The sequence below is a fragment of the Oncorhynchus gorbuscha genome, linkage group LG03 (genome assembly GCF_021184085.1).
Source record: "Oncorhynchus gorbuscha isolate QuinsamMale2020 ecotype Even-year linkage group LG03, OgorEven_v1.0, whole genome shotgun sequence".
NCBI classification, from domain to species: domain Eukaryota; kingdom Metazoa; phylum Chordata; class Actinopteri; order Salmoniformes; family Salmonidae; genus Oncorhynchus; species Oncorhynchus gorbuscha.
The window spans coordinates 79,918,275-79,936,007 of NC_060175.1; the positions used below are offsets into that span (position 1 = coordinate 79,918,275).

A 17,733-nucleotide genomic window follows, 5' to 3' on the forward strand; every position below is an offset into this window, starting at 1 on the left:
ATACTGTGGAAGCAGTGTTCTGCTAATAAAGAATGTGCAATTTGATACTTTCCTGTATGGTGTCCCGTATAAGACAGGAGTTCACAGACATGTTTGAAGAATACACAGGAATAAATCAATAAAAACTGCCAGAGACATACACAGCACTTTCAACACATTATCATCCACACTGCACCAATCCATTTCCCTGCATTGCTCATCACACAAGTCTAACTACAGTAAATATTGCATAATGTTACATTTAGGTTTTGAGTAGGAATATTCATATAATTAGTCTAAAATGCCTAAAGTCAAACACTTCACCAAATTTGTATGCTTTAATTAAGTTTGCCATAATTGCTCCAACTCATTAAAAAAAATGTCTCAGACTAAAGTAATACGCTGCAATGAATTGAACAATGTTTTTATTTCTTCAGGAAATTACACTATTATGAAAAGTGTAGTCATAATAAACTACTTTGTGTTACTGATGGTTCATGAATGCTGCACAGACACATGACCAAAGGCAGTGAAATCACATTGCTAGAAATTGACAATGTGTATTCCCCTCCAGACTTGTGGTTTGATGGTTGTTGAACGTTGAGTTGTCTTAAGTCCTCCTCAAAGCAGTCAAAAGATTCGGGGGAAACTCTGAAATTTAGAGAAAGCATTAGCGCTGACCAAATTCCATTTGAAATTCATATTGTAACTGAAAGCAGTGTTAATAAGATATTACCTATGTGTCACATGGAGGAACATTCATACAGGCCAGACTTTGTTTTGGGTCCTTCAACAGTGTACAGTTCGCAAATGGTGTCCCATCAAAGTAGGCTTTAACCTTAATATGAAACCCTACTGTCTCACTGGCAAGGAAACAAATATCAAATAAAAAGTTAGATTCACCTAATTTACACCTGACACAGCAAAACACAGCAGAGTGCATAGATTTCACACTGCACCGGATAATCCTGAATGTGCCACAGAGACCAAGCCATGCATAAATTGCGGATAAGGAGCGGATACACACAAGCTACTTGGTTAATCAGGGAATAGTATATATTATACAGTCAGTCTCCTTACTCATATGCGGACAGATCAGGTATGCACTTTCGTTCTCTGGTCCTTTTGGCTCCTTCTCCACAGGGGGGATCACACTGACTCCACTCACTCCATTCACTCCACTTACCATCAACTAAACACAAGTGAAGCATTATGTGAGGAATATTACTTCTTAAGCTTACCATTTTCTTCCCAGTCTAAACAGTTCACACATATATTATGAAAACATTTGTGACATTTTTGTTCATTTTGGTATTAGGCTGTATTTTATCTGGCTGTTCGAGCACACAATATATATTTTTAGGCTTGTTGGAGTTTGGTAGCTGAAGTTTACGCCCCTTCATCTGTGATTGGTCAACAGTAGGGATTCTTCTATGAAGTGTTTGTCATTAAACAACAAATGATTAGTTTTCATCCACATTTTCTCATTTGAGAAATACTGCCCCAAACATCTTAGTTAAATGTGCAATTGCGAGACTAAGACCTCCTTTGCAAAAATGTCAAAATTAATTACAGATGTATTGAGTTATCTATGATTCATTTGGACTCTTTTCAGGAAGTGTACTTGTTGCTTCGGCGTCTCAAATGGGACAAACAGTAATATTGCCACTTTTTTCTTGTTTTTCAAGCAAAGGTATTTTAAGGGAGTATGCGAACACAGACGATCACTTCACCTCACCGAGTTCAGCAAGGAGCAAACCAAACCTATGCATGTGGATGCCTTTAGCCTACTGCATATGAAATGCATAATTTGTATAATCCAATTATCACTGCAAAAACATACAACACTTGGGCTGAATAAAATGTAATGAAAGAAAGCAAACAACACAGCTTAATAAATGGAAGCTAAAACTTGTTTAACTCACAGTGACAAAAGTTAATGTCATAGCAGGCCCTGTAGTCTGTAATCTTTCCTTCACACGTCTCCCCATCAAAACCTGTGTGTTCACACCATCTTTGCCGTCTTTGCTGTCCACCAATTTTTCGACAACGAATTTTTCCTCTATTAGATTTACATTCTTCCCATCTCCCCCACTGCGACCACTGACCATCCACTGTTGGACAAAGAAATAACTATTATCCTCATGGGAAGTCTTTCAGTTGTTAGGAGGACAAGAAGGATACAATGTTTTTACTACAGAGTACCATATACAGTAATAGTATTTCTGTAAAAGTATATAATATTATTCTAATTACAGTGATGAAATAAACGTCTAAACTGAACATCAGCTGTTGACAGCTAGAATCCTTCTAAGAGAGGCAATTTTATCAAATGGCTATTCTGCTAAAAACAATATTTGCTCAAATGTAAATAATTGATGAAATGGGCAGAGGGAATGGGTTCTCTTCTGGCTGTCAATATTTTACCTGGGCAATGGTTTTTGGTATTGCAGATTTTTTGGTCTTTATTGGATCCAAAGCAGGGCTGACCTCCATGTTTAGGGGCTGGGTTGTTACACTGTCTGAGAATTTCATGAATCCCCACCCCACAGGTAACGGAGCAGGAGCTGGGGGGGCCCCACAGCCCCCAGTTACCATTCACTGTTGAGGATAAAGAGGGAGGTTTGTTTCATATACAGTAGGAGTACATGTCATTGCTACATTCTGGATAAGAGCGTCTGCTAAATGACTTAAATGTAAATGTATGTAAACAAGTAAAAACTTTAGGGTAGCAGTCAGAACCTCAGAGGAAAATAGGATTGCTTTGCAATGCCACTTACCAGGACAGAAAGGAAGCTCATCACAGGTCCTAGTGCTGCTCCCTAACCCAGGGCATTCGTCACCAGGGGGCACTGAGGACGGTGGTGGGTTGTTGCATGATCTGTTGCGCCGCTGTGTAGGTCTGGGTAAATTCTCCCCCCCACAAGTGCCTGAGCATGGCTGCCAGCCATCCCAGTTAGACCAACCACCATGAGCTACAGTCAAAAGAAGAGGAGAGCGGACTTACTCCAGTGGAAAGACATGCCAAACTTGTATCATGTATGGTGATGGTTACTGCACGTAAAGGAATAGTGTGTATTGTCTAAATCCTGATGGTCTTTACTTGGACAGATGAGATCTACCACGCAGGGTTCCTTTTCTTCACTTGGACCGTCACAGCTGCCTCCACATCTAGGTTGGGGTTCGGTGCATGTCCTCACTCTGTTTCTTACGCCCTTATTACAAGTCACTGAGCAGGGCTGCCACTGACCCCACTTACTCCATTGGCCTTGTTCTTAAAAATGTTAGGCAAGATCATCAAAAGAAGCCCAAAATACTTTGACTTCTGATATTTTTTAAATTTATGTTCCCTGTCTGTTAGAGGGTATGTACCTGGACAACAGCTTGAATCAATGCAGACTTTGGTCTCTAACGCGAGTTTCTGAATCTCTCTATGGGTAGTCGTCTGAGCACATTTTCCCTGACCCTGGCATTCTCGTCGTCTCTGCGAAACTCCCTCCTTACAGGAGACAGAGCAGCGGCCCCAAGCAGTCCATTCAGACCATGAAGGTGGCCTACAGGTGTCAAAAAACACAACAAATCACATCCTGCACTGGGACATTGGATGTTCAAATCTGAAACTCATTGACACCAACCTGGTCTCAGAGCATTTCGTATTACTCTGTACTCACCCACAAGACTTGCATTTTCTGTCTGCTCCAATGTACCCGTAGTGAGGGTTAAGACAACAGTCATCCATTGTCACTTCTCCCAGTAGCCAGAGATCATCACAATTTCCAGAATCAAAGCTGCTGTAACAGTTCACCTCCTGTGATACTGGAAACATATACAGTTGAAGTTGGAAGTTTACATACACCTCAGCCAAATACATTTAAACTCAGTTTTTCACAATTCCTGACATTTAATCCAAGTAACAATTCCCCGTCTGAGGTCAGTTAGGATCACCACTTTATTTTAACAATGTGAAATATCAGAATAATAGTAGAGAGAATTATTTATTTCAGCTTTTATTTCTTTCATCACATTCCCAGTGGGTCAGAAGTTTACATACACTCAATTAGTATTTGGTAGCATTGCCTTTAAATTGTTTAACTTTGGTCAAACGTTTTGGGTAGCCTTCCACAACCTTCCCACAATAAGTTGGGTGAATTCTGGCCCATTCCTCCTGACAGAGCTGGTGTAACTGAGTCAGCTTTGTAGGCCTCCTTGCTCACACACTTTTTCAGTTCTGCACACAAATCTTCTATAGGATTGAGGTCATAGCTTTGTGATGGCCATTCCAATACCTTGACTTGGTTGTCCTTTAGCCATTTTTCCACAACTTTGGAAGTATGCTTGGAATCATTGTCCATTTGGAAGACCCATTTGCGACCAAGCTTTAACCTGATGTCTTGAGATGTTACTTCAATATATCCACATAATTTTCCTTCCTCATGATGCCATCTATTTTTTAAAGTGCACCAGTCCCTCGTGCAGCAAAGCACCGCCACAACATGATGCTGCCATCCCCGTGCTTCACGGTTGGGATGGTGTTCTTTGGCTTGCAAGCCTCCCCCTTTTTCCTCCAAACATAACGATGGTCATTATGGCCAAACAGTTGGATTTTTGTCTCATCAGACCAGAGGACATTTCTCCAAAAAGTACGATCTTTGTCCCCATGTGCAGTTGCAAATCGTAGTCTGGCTTTGTTATGGCGGTTTTGGAGCAGTGGCTTCTTCCTTGCTGAGCGGCCTTTCAGGTTATGTCGATATAGGACTCGTTTTACTGTGGATATTGATACTTTTGTACCTGTTTCCTCCAGCATCTAGACAAGGTCCTTTGCTGTTGTTCTGGGATTGATTTGCACTTTTTACACCAAAGTATGTTAATCTCTAGGAAACAGAACACATCTCTTCCTGAGCGGTATGACAGCTGCGTGGTCCCATGGTGTTTTTGTTTGTGTACTATTGTTTGTACAGATGAACATGGTACATTCAGGCATTTGGAAATTGCTCCCGAGGATGAACCAGACTTGTGGAGGTCTACAATTTATTTTCCGAGGTCTTGGCTGATTTATTTTTATTTTCCCATGATGTCAAGCAAAGAGACACTGAGTTTGAAGGTAGACCTTGAAATATATCCACAGGTACACCTCCAATTGACTCAAATTTTGTCAATTAGCCCTTCAGAAGCTTCTAAAGCCATGACAACATTTTCTGTAATTTTCCTAGCTGTTTAAAGGCACAGTCAACTTAGTGTATGTAAACTTCTGACCCACTGGAATTGTGATACAGTGAATTATAAGTGAAATAATCTGTCTGTAAACAATTGATGGAAAAATTACTTGTGTCGCGCACAAAGTAGATGTCCTAACCGACTTGTGAAAACTATAGTTTGTTTACAAGAAATTGTAAACAGTGTATATAAAAGTGTATATAAACTTTCGACTTCAACTGTAGATCATTCATAGATTCTAATCAATGCTTCAATCATTTTTCTAGTATTTCACCATATTTATTTTTTACTGAACCTTTAGCTAAACCTTTAGTTTGTCAGGGAGTCATACTGACACTAAGGTCTCTTTTTACAGATTAAAATTAAACTTTATTTGCCACATGCGCTGAATTACAGAAAATACACACATCAAAATAAAAATACAAAATGCAAGCTGAGAGAAAAACGTGGTTATGAATAAGGTCAGTATTTTAATAACATTTTGAAGATTGTTCCTCAAATAAGGTATAAGAAAGGTAAACCAGATTTTAGTTAACACAGCGACCGAAGGAAGTCTAAAGTTTAGTAATGATGTTAGTTACAGTCAAGTTTTTGTAAAAGGGCTTCATAGCGATGTATCAACCTATGTGACATCAAAGAGGGCCAAGCAAATTTCAGGTAGAGAATGCAGGGATGAGTACCGAAACTGTCACCCCTAATAAAGCGCCTCTGATAATCTAACGGCTTTAATAAAGTGGCAGCTGCATTTATACATATGATGTCGCCATAGTCTAAGACTGACAGGAATGTCAACTGAATAATCTGCCTTCTACTTCTACTATTTTGCAAAAGGCATGACCTATTTCTATAGAATACATATTTACTCTCAGCTTCTTAAGTAACTGTTGGAGGAAATTATAGTTGAAATTATTAATTATGTATACATTTATTTAAGAACCATTTATTTTAATACTATTATGTTATGGTATGAAATGTATGGGTTCTTGGTTAAGCTGTTACTGAAAATGTAAGTAAAACGAATTAATTGTCTGTACCTTGCGGGTTTAAGGGAGAGGGATGGAATATCTCTTTAGACAGATAAAATGTTTGCTTTATGTTCCATTAGTAGAGGAGACTATATCTTTTAGACAGATTGGAATGTTTGTTTTATGAGGGGAGTAGAAGACAGTCTCCAGACCTGAAGACACTGCGCTATTGTGTGGATCGGAGAGAGTGTGAGAAACTGATGACGTCATTTTATGTTCTCTCCTTAAAATATAATGTTCTTTGTATTTTGAGGCAATACTCTCTTGAATTAAACGCTGTTACCTGAGTTTAAGACTGGGGCTCTGTCCATTCCTATAATAATATGGGTTTTACAATCCCATAGAATGCATTGACAGAGTAATCAATTCTGATTGGGAAACAATACAGAGGAATTTAGAATTCCACTAATAGTAACTCATCATTATGCATTTTAAAAGACAGATTTTCATCTATCCAGATGCCCAGATATTTGTAATCAGGGACATGATAAATATGGACACCATCCAAAGTACATATGTTTAAATTATTTGTATGCGCTCTAGACAACAACAGACTTAGTTTTACCTGTATTCAATATTAATTTCTGGTCCATAAAGTTTTTCTGTAATACATTGAAGGTAGACTGAAGTTCAGACCAGTGACGACCTGTCATTAAGGGCAGGTGGGGCAGAGCCCAACCTGTTTGAGCCCCACCTGTTTAGCTAGAAAATACATTTATTTATTTCTCCCTGTGTTGCATGTTATTTTGGCATTTAGACAGTAGCTTGCGAAAGTATTCACCCAATTTGGCATTTTTCCTATTTTGTTGCCTTACAACCTGGAATTAAAATAGATTTTTGAGGGGTTTGTATCTTTTGATTTACACAACCAGACGACCACTTTGAATATGCAAAGGCCATTCCAAGACATGCAAATGTTTCCCCTTAAACCACTCAAGTGTTTCTTTAGCAGTATGCTTAGGGTCGTTGTCCTTCTGGAAGGTGAACGTCCCAGTCTCAAATCTCTGGAAGACTGAAACATGTTTCCCTCAAGAATATCCCTGTATGTAGCACCATACATCATTCCTTATATTCTGACCAGTTTCCAAGTCCCTGCCGATGAAAAACATTCTCACAGCATGATGCTGCCATTCCCACACCATGATCACTGTGGGGATGGTATTCTCAGGGTGATGAGAGGTGTTGGGTTTGCACCAGACATATAGTTTTCCTTGATGGCCAAAAAGCTCCATTTTAGTCTCATCTGACCAGAGTACCTTCTTCCATATGTTTGGGGAGTTTCCCACATGGCTTTTGGCAAACAACAAACGTGTTTGCTTATTTATTTCTTTAAGTAATGGCTTTTTTCTGGCCACTCTTCTGTAAAGCCCAGCTGTGGAGTGTACAGCTTAAAGTGGTCCTATGGACATATACTCCAATCTCCGCTGTGGAGCTTTGCAACTCCTTCAGGGTTATCATTGGTCACTTTGTTGCCTCTCTGATTAATGCCCTCCTTGCATGGTCCGTGAGTTTTGGTGTGCGCCCCTCTCTTGGCAGGTTTGTTGTGGTGCCATATTATTTCATGTTTTTAATAATGGATTTAATGGTGCTCCGTGGGATGATCAAAGTATCTTATACTTTTTTATAACCCAACCCTGATCTGTACTTCTCCACAACTTTGTCCCTGACCTGTTTGGAGAGCTCCTTAGTCTTCATAGTTCCGCTTGCTTGGGGGTGCCCCTTGCTTAGTGGTGTGGCAGACTCTGGGGCCTTTCAGAACAGGTGTATATATACTGAGGTCATGTGACAGATCATGTGACACTTAGATTGCACACAGTGGACTTTATTTAATTAATTATGTGACTTCTAAAGGTAATTGGTTGCACCAGATCTTATTTAGGGGCTTCATAGCAAAGGGGGTGAATACATATGCACGCATGACTTTAAAGTGTTTTATTTGTTATAATTTTTTGAAACAAGTTCTTTTTATTTCACTTCACCAATTTCAACTATTTTGTGTATGTCTGTTACATGAAATCCACATAAAAACCAATTTAAATTACAGGTTGTAATGAAACAAAATAGGAAAAAGGCCAAGGGCGGTGATTACTTTTGCAATGCACTGTACTTGTTACATATCAGTTTGCAAACAATGTTAAAAGAAAATCATTGAGTTAGTAAAGCTGCATACAAACATTGTCTCTTTTTTGCTTTCTTGAGTAAGGCAGCTTCAAAAAACAGGTGTTTCAGCCTAGCTCAGTGCTTTCTGTGGTGGTGGGGCAGCCAGCGGGAAAAAAGGAGCATAGGGGTTGGTAATGTTCTCTTGTTGCGCTATGAATGGCTCAGTGTTCTGTCACTCATGGGGACACTATGTCACCGCAACATTTGCGGGGAGAGCTTGATAATTCAAGCTCCTTGGGTGGTGCCATAGATTTACATTAGAAGTGCCCATCCAAGAAGGCTCAAGGTCATTGGCCACAGATAAAATTTGGTTTTATTTACCGTAGCTTTGATTGGACTGATCATGTCAACGTCATACTTTCAAAAATTTAGCTAGCAAGCTAGACAAGCAGTCATCGTCATGAATCAAATTGACAATATACTGGAAAATATTTTTCAATCCTTGTCATATGAAGAGAAATTATAGATTAAATGTATCGGTGCTCATCGGCCATTGGACATAAACATTACACAACAAGTTGGAAATCCCAAAATCAACAATGAGTGGTTTGGAAGGAATAATATACAGTTAACCACATCATTTATAACTAGGAATGCAGCAGAGATAGTGCTATGACCTGGTCTAAAATCCAACTGATTTACATTTAGTATACATTTCAAAGAAAACTATCTTCGCTGAGAATTAATCAAGGATTCACATATTTTAGCTAGGCAAGAAAGAAAAAAATTGGGCAATATTTATTTAGGTCACAAGGGTCAACACCTTTGTGAAGGGGTAGAACATGGGCCGGATTCCAAACCTTTTGGATAGTACCAGATATAATCGTCAGATTAAAAATATGGGTTAATGATTAATCAATCAGGGTGGCAGAGAACTGCAGCAAAAATGGATCAAGCACATCAGCCTCAGTGGATTTTTTTTTTTACATCAATCTTAAGCAAGGCATCTAGCACATCACAGGTAGTAAATTGTTGAAATGAAAACAGAGATTCACTAGAAGTTGAGGGGTTAACCGTCATGTTGGCTAGAGGCTAGCAGAAGGAAGAGCAGTCGATTGACTGACCGGGGTCAATTATACCACCGTTTCTCTCAAACAAAAAGCCTGCCGAGGTAAAATGATTAAAAGCATCACTTATGGCATTCTTCTCAGTTATGATGCCAGAGCCAGAATTGAAAAGTAACGTGGTATCTAGCAGTAAAGTGAAGTGCTGTTCACAAATCAATATTTTTAAATATCACATTTATTCTAGTGTTACTTAAACAACAATAGTAAAGGCACTGACCTGATTCCCTTACTGTCATCAGCAACACTAATGAAGTCCACAACAACTGCACCATTTCTCTGTCTTTGTCTATGCCTAGTACTTCTTACTGTAAGCTCTCTGTCCACTCTAGCAGGCTTATCTGGTTAATGTTTCACTTTATTGGGAAAAAAACAGGAAAGATGTGCATCCCATTCCCGTAAGGTTAATAAACTCCCCAGTAAGCACGGACCGACGGCGGTGTCTTTTGGACATCTTTTTTTGGGTCCAGACCTCTTTTTCTTCTGGTCCGGACCGGCCTTGATTTCAACGTCCATGGATGTAGATTTTTGGTCCGGTCTGGATGGGCCTTGATCTGGCCCAAACATGTTTTGGTTCAGATTTGGTCAATCATAGATGTCTATGCTTCATACGTTTGGACAGTACAGCAGAGTACAGTACAATACAGTAGAGTGCAGTACAGTAAAGTACAGTACAATGTACCATTGCTCTGCTGAACTGTGCTGTACCTTCCAAACTTGTGAAACAGTACGAGTCAAAAGTTCGGACACACCTACTCATTCCAGGTTTTGTCTTCATTTGTACTATTTTCTACATTGCAGAACAATAGTGAATACATCAACATTATGAAATAACACATATGGAATCATGTACTAACCAAAAAAGTGTTAAACAAACCAAAATATATTTGATATGTTAGATTCTTCAAAGGAGCCATCCTTTGCCGTGATGACAGCTTTGCTGTCCTTTGCCGTGATGACAGCTTTGCACACTCTTGGCATTCTCTCAACCAGCTTCATGAGGTAATCACCTGAAATGCATTTCAATTAACAGGTGTGCCTTGTTAAAAGTTCATTTGTGGAGATGATTTCCTTCTTAATGCGTTTGAGCCCATCAGTTATGTTGTGACAAGGTAGGAGTGGTATACAGAAGATAGCCCTATTTGTTAAAATACCAAGTCCATATTATGGCAAGAATAGTTCAAATATATGACAGTCCATCATTACATTAAGACATGAAGGTCAGTCAATCTGGAAAATTTCAAGAACTTTTAAAGTTTCTTCAAGTGCAGTCGCAAAAACCATCAAGCACTATGATAAAACTGGCTCTCATGAGGACTGCCAAAGGAAAGGAAGACCCAAAGTTACCTCTGCCTCAGAGGATAAGTTCATTAGATTTAACTGCACCTTAGATTGCAGTCCAAATAAATGCTTCACAGAGTTCAAGTAACAGACACATCTCAACATCAACTGTTCAGGGGAGACTCCGTGAATCAGGCCTTCATGGTAAAATTGCTGCAAAGAAACCACTACTAAAGGACACCAATAAGGAGAGACCTGTTGGGCCAAGAAACACGAGCAATGGACATTAGCCCGTAGAAATCTGTCCTTTGGTCTGATGAGTCCAAATTTTAGATTTTTGGTTCCAACCGCTGTGTCTTTGTGAGACGCAGAGTATGTGAACAGATGATCTCCGCATGTGTGGTTCCCACCGTGAAGCATGGAGGAGGAGTTGTGATGGTGTGAGGGGTGCTTTGCTGGTGACACTGTCTGTGATTTATTTAGTAATTCAAGGCACACTTAACCAGCATGGTTACCATAGCATTCAGCAGTGATACACCTTCCCATCTGGTTTGCGCTTAGTGGGACTATCACAAGGGCAACCCAAAACACACCTCCAGGCTGTGTAAGGGCTATTTGACCAAATAAAGTTATGGAGTGCTGCATCAGATGACCTGACCTTCACAATTACCTGACCTCAACCGAATCGAGATGGTTTGAGTGAAGGAAAATCAGCCAACAAGTGCACAACATGTGGGAACTCCTTCAAGACTGTTGGAAAAGCATTCCTCGTGAAGCTGGTTGAGAGAATGCTAAGAGTTTGCAAAGCTGTCATCAAGGCAAAGGGTGGCTACTTTGAGAAATATAAAATTACATGTGTGTTATTTCATATTGTTGATGTCTTCACTATAATTCTACATTGTAGAAAATAGTAAATTAGTAGGTGTCCAAACTTTTGACTGGTACTGTAGATGCAGTGTTCCTTTTTACATTTACAGGTTGGCCTTTTAGCAGACACTCTTATCCAGAAAGGCTTACAGTCAATGCATTCAACTAAGGTTAGATAAACAACAACAACATATCACAGTCATAACATGAAAAACAATTTTTTGTAACTGTTACTGACAATCTTTTTGTAGTTTAAGTGTAATGTTTCACTATATTGGTATCACTCCCACGGCGGAGGGATACATCCGAGGTGAGGATTTACAGATTTACTCCCGTGTACACCTGTGTCATGGCTGGGGTCCGCCCCTATATATAGACCCCATGGCCACGACACACGTTCTCTTTCATTTTTCTCAGCAGACGTCCATATGGTTTGAGGTACAAACTGTCTGACTTTCACTTGGTAAGTCACTGGTAAGTGTAATATCTTGCGTAGAAGTATACTCTGGCTGTTTGCAGCCTGGAGCAGCCAGCCACATGGCCAGTCTCTCCTCTTGAGTGCTCCACTCGCTGCGCACAGTTGATCTGTATTTACCGCCCGTGGTTTGTCATACTTAGCGCTACACTACAACTCCGTGTGCATCCATTAGTATGGCTTTTGCTGCCACAAACTAATTTCCCTTCCACAACTTGCCGACTGGAAGAGTATCGTGGTGGGCTTTCCACTACATTGAGACATTAACTTTGGAGTTCCCTAACGGAGTTACTCCATATTGTGCTGTTTTCACTGTTTGGATATTAAACCGGCTAGGTAATATTGCAGTTGGTGTAAAAACAAATAAAATCCATTATCTTGTTGCTGTTTTTTTTTGGTCCGCTTGCGTTTCCCACACAGGTCTTCCCTTTTTTTGCAGAGGTACTGGGTAATTTATCCCTCACCGGGTTCCTATTCCTCCAAGCGGGTCACGACATAAGCTCTCCCAGGGCGTCGGACCTCTGCTCCGTGGCCTTGTTGGCTTGGCTGAGCTTATGGCTTTCCTTTGTGACAAGTGTGATGGTGGCATTCCCCCCTGAGGATCTGCATAACTTGTGTATGCACTGCCTGGGTTTGAGAGAGGTGGAGTGCTCTACTGGATGTCTGTTTGTGTGGTGTTCTCAGAACAACTGTGCCTGGCGCGATTGGAGGGCATGTGCAAGTGGGTCGGCCGGGCTCAGGCTGGGGATGAGCTCCCTCCCTCAGGAGTGGTGCGCCAGCGAGCTGTTAGTCCGGTCTACTGTGCCCAGTACCCCTGCCAGGAAGTGTGGCCCGAGCCACCACAGACAGAGCCCATCTGCTGCTTGTCCTGGACGAGGGCAGGAGTTGGACCGCTGGGACTACCTTGAATGGAGAGCGCATGCCCTGCATCAGGAGGTTGATAGCTTCGATGGCGACGACAGCTGTAACCTGTTGGTCAGAGATAGGCTGTTCCTGGGAGACGGTGCTGGCACTGTTAACCAACATAAGCAGGGATACCAGGCTGACAGGCCATCAGAAAACGGCAGTGAGGCTTCATCGCCCCCAGCGGCTCAAGAGGCTATGAGGAGCCTTCTCACTGCATTGGACAGTGACTGGTGGACAGTGATGACTCTCCATCTGTCCCCATCTCTGCTGAGTTCTGCGAGGCCTTGTAGGAGAGCTGGGGGTGGTTACCTCTCGGCGCCTAGGGGTTGATGACATTTTGGAGCAGACGTAGGGATAAGGAGACCCTGAGACGGTTAATGACGCCTCCTCAGGCCCCGGGTCCAAGGCAGACGGACCGTCGCCACCCACCTGCACCCGAACGACGGTGGAGTCCCTCTCCTGCCCCATCGCCTCATGCTGTGGGATGACAGCGGGGAGGAGCATAGCGTGCGGTGGAGCAACAACCTGTCAGCCATCACAGCCACAGTGACGTGCCTGGGAGACCCAGGCGCTCGGCACTCTGGATGTGGTCTTGGCAGCTTTGGTAAACAGTGGACCTGTTTTCCTCCCTGGACAATGCACGTTGCCCCCAGTGGTACTCCATGTCAGAGCCACCATGGCCTCTGGGCTTAGATGCTCTGGCTCACGATTGGCCAGGGCTGGAACTCATTCCCTCATTTTCCCCTGATCCAGGCTGTGCTGGACAGGACCAGGATGGCGGCTGGCCCCATACTGGTCCAGACGACTCTGGTTCAGCCTTCTCCTGTCCCTGTTGTCTGGGACACCTTGGCAACTGCCCCTGAGACCTGACTTGCTGTCTCAGACTGGGGAAATTACGTGGCACCTGAGACCGCACCGACTCACTCTGTGGGCTTGGCCACTGAACGGCACCAATGGTCCATGCTAGGACTACAGGAAGTCATAATGAACACCATGCAGAGCGCAAGGGCACCGGCAACAACCGCGGCATATCAGTTGCGCTCGCGGTTGTTCTGCTCTTGGTGCACTGGTATTGAGGTAGTGGCCGAGTCATGCGGGGTGCAGTATGTCCTCCAATACCTGCAGACTCGCATGGATGAGGGCTTGGCCGCTATACCGGCCTGCCATGTGGGGTGGATGTACAGGCCAGTGGGGCGCCATCCCTTGGTCTCCAGGTTTATGAAGGGGGTTCGTCGCCTACGTTCAGCTAGGACCCGCTCAATGACAAGCTAGGATCTGGATGTGGTCTTGGCAGCTTTGGTAAAGCCGCCTTTCGAACCATTGGAGTCTGCCTCCCTGAAACACCTCTCTATGAAAGTGGCTTTCTTGGAAGCAATTACTTCCATGAAGAGGGTGGGTGAGGTCCATGCTCTTTCGGGTAAGTTCTGAGTGCTACCAGATGGACCCCGATGGGAGGAGTATATCTCTCCACCCCAACCCTTCATTCCTCCCAAAAGTTCTGTCAGACAGGCATGTGAACATCCCTTTTGTCCTGTCTGCTTACAACCCACCGGCAGTGGCGGGGGAGTCTGGGCCTCCCTCCGGAATGCTGTTCCCTGTGAGGGCACTGGCTGGATATGTGGAGCGGACACGAGCGGACAGTGAAAACAACAGACCAGCTTTTTGTCTGTTATGGTGAGAGAGTCCTTGGGGCTGGGTTATCAAAGCAGAGGCTCCCTCAATGGATTGTGGACACGATTACGACAGCATACCGCCTGGCTGGCAGGCCAGTGCTGAGATCTGTGGTGACACATTCAACACGAGGTGTGGCTGCGTCCTGGGCTCTACTGAGATGAATACCCCTCGCTGATATCTGTGCTGCGGCCAGCTGGGCTTCCTCTTGCAGCTTTGCTAGATACTTTCGGGTAAATGTGGCACCTCCCTCTGCATTTGGTTCAGCGGTCCTGGGCATTGCCACCCCTTCTGGGGACTGTGCCGGGACCCTGCTTTCACATTGACGGCCCCTGCGTCTCGGTCCCGCGCTGGGACTTCACCGCTGGCTGGCCAGGTCCCTCTAGCACCGACTAAATCTGGTACAGGTATACCAATATATTGGAGTGATCCAACATAGTGAAACATACTGAAGGTTACATATTTTTTCTTTTGGAAAAGTTTTATTGACACAATTCCTTTAAAAAACAGCTCATACATTTTTTACATCATTTACACACATAAAAACGGCAACAAAGCATAAAACACAGCATTTGACAGTTACATTTAAATTTGTTAAAGTACATGTTGTTAAAATCAATGAAAACAACCATGAATAAAAGTACTTTCTTTGTAAAAACATCAAATCTGTAAAAGCCATTTAAAATGTGTGCTGATGATCTAACAAAGGTAAAACATTTTTAAGACGTTAGAAACATGTTAAAAAGTCACTTTGTTAAAAGGCTGTCTTCAATCGCTTGTACAGGAGCGGGGTGAGTCCTTATCAAACTCGCCTCATCCTGCTCTCCCGAATAGACCATCGTCCCGTCCTTCGGGGCCCAGAGGAGATCCCTCCCCTAGGCGCATCGCCCTAGGCGCCGCAGCGCTGTCAGGCCGTGGCCGCCGGGACCTAGGGTGTTGTGGGGGACCCTTCGCCTGGGGTCGAGGCCCCCTTCCGTTCGTACCACCCCAGGGCTTCCGTGGCTACCATGGCCACTGCCTGGGGGGTGGTCTCTACGCTTTTGGCTACCAGCAGGTTACGGGAGGACCACAGTGCTTCCTTCAGGCACGTGAGGGTGGGCCAGAGCTTGGTGAAGGCCTTCGGTGGAATGGGCCTTCGGCCCACCCCGTACAGCACGAGCTGAGGTGTTAGGTCCTCCCCTGCTGGTAGACGCGATGTGATCAGGGGGCCTGCTTCCTTCCACAGGTCCCTGGCGGCTCTGCACTCCCAGAGCATGTGCCTCACCGACTCATCTTGGCCGCAGCCCGGTCGGGGGCACGCGGATGTCCTCGCCATGCCCCGTGAGTGCATAACGGCCCTGACCGGGAGGATCTCGTGGGCGACCATCCAGGACAGGTCCCGATGCCGATTCAGGAGTGCAGGATGGGCCACGTTGCGCCAGACCGTTGTGGGCTCGCCGATAGCGAGCCCGCGCACTGGACACACTGGTTCCCGTTCCTGCACAAGAGAGAGAAGAGAGCGGTGTTTAGTTAAAACCGTGACTGCTTCCTTTTCCAGTTTGAAATGTCTTAAAAATTTCTGGAGCTGGACGTAGTGGGTGGGGAGCAGGAAAGAGACTGGGGCTCGCAGGTCGACTGGGATCAGCCTCAGAGTCCTGAGGTAAGATCCCAGCCAGAACCGTGCGAGGGCCTGTGTCTTGTTATTGACCGGGGAGGCGGCCAGAGTCAGATGTAACGCTGTGTAGCGGCTGCCCAGGAACAAGTAGAGGTCAGGCAAGCCTTTCCCCCCCTTGGACCTGGGCCTCTTGACCACCTCCCTCCTCAGCCTCTCCCACTTGCTTCCCCACAGAAAGTAGAACAGCATCCGCTCCAGGGCTAAAATACTCCTTCGGGGGGATAAAAACAGAACTGATTAATAAAAGCACAGGTAAAATCACAGCTTTTATGATTAAAACCTTGCCCTCAAAAGTCAGCTGTCGTAGTCCCCAAAAACCCAGTCTCTGTCTTACTGTCCCCAGGATCCCACTCCAGTTCCCACTCCCTCCTCCCTCCTGGTCAAACTTTACCCCCAGTACCCTTATGTCCGTCAGTTTAACTGTCAAAGGTAGTCTGGTCAAGTCTGGGTCTGCCCACGGTCCGAAGAATTGGGCCTCTGTCTTGTCTCTGTTCAGTCTCGCCCCAGAGGCTCGTCCGTACCAGTCAGTCCTGTCCAGAGTCCTGTCGACGGATAAAAGGTCAGTGCATAAAATGTTGACGTCGTCCATGTAAAATACGCACTTGGCGGTCATCCCCCCACTCCCCCGGGATACCCACCCCACTGATCCGTTGGTCCCTTCTCAAGACCTGTGCCAGTGGTTCAATGCAGGCCACGAACAGAAGAGGAGATAAAGGACAGCCCTAACGGACGCCGCAGTGTACTCCCACTGCTTTTGATAAATGCCCGTTTACAAGAATTTTGCTGGTGATGTCCCCGTACAGCAGTCCCACCCAAGCTAAGAACCTGTCCGGGAAACCCATTTTTTTGCAGTACCTTAAAGAGGTACTGGTGCGAGACCCGATCAAAGGCTTTTTCAAAATCTAAATTTAGGACTACAAGCCGCATATTTCTGTCTCTCGCATAACAGATGGCATCTCGGATCAGTATCAGGCTGTCCGTGATCTTCCTTCCGGGCACGGCACAGGTTTGGTGAGCTATATGGATCAATCCAATCCTCCACGGTGCTTGAGGCACCTCAAAAATGATGTAGGGAACGTGTGTCGCGGCCATGGGGTCTTTATATAGGGGTGGACCCCAGATGTGACACAGGTGTACACGGGAGTAAATCTGTAAATCCTCACCTCGGATGTATCCCTCCGCAGCGGAGTGATACTAATATATTGGAGTGATCCATATAGCTCACATAACCGTGGTTACATACATAACCTTCGTTCTGTTGCTTTTTCTTTTGGTCTGAAAAGTTTGAACATGATCACTGCCAGAAAAAGCGAACATAAGTACATGTGACAGATGGGAGGAATAATACATATTTTGCTCACTGGTTCATACCTCCCCCTGACCATCTTGAAAAAAAATTCAGCATTGTTGCTCAATTACTATACAGTGTTGCACAAA

At 44.0% G+C, this 17,733-nt stretch overlaps 1 protein-coding gene across 1 annotated transcript; it reads right to left on the reverse strand.

Moving 5' to 3' along the window:
- Positions 1–387: 387 nt before the first annotated feature.
- Positions 388–9,799, reverse strand: LOC124031985 (properdin-like). Its single transcript, XM_046343885.1, has 10 exons — positions 9,663–9,799; positions 3,651–3,795; positions 3,352–3,533; positions 3,083–3,253; positions 2,760–2,954; positions 2,407–2,580; positions 1,905–2,093; positions 1,060–1,171; positions 716–842; positions 388–630 (listed from the first exon to the last, which is right to left on the reverse strand). The coding sequence occupies exons 1-9, from the start codon at positions 9,715–9,717 to the stop codon at positions 716–718; spliced, it is 1,350 nt and encodes a 449-aa protein (XP_046199841.1). The 5' UTR covers positions 9,718–9,799; the 3' UTR covers positions 388–630.
- Positions 9,800–17,733: the final 7,934 nt, after the last annotated feature.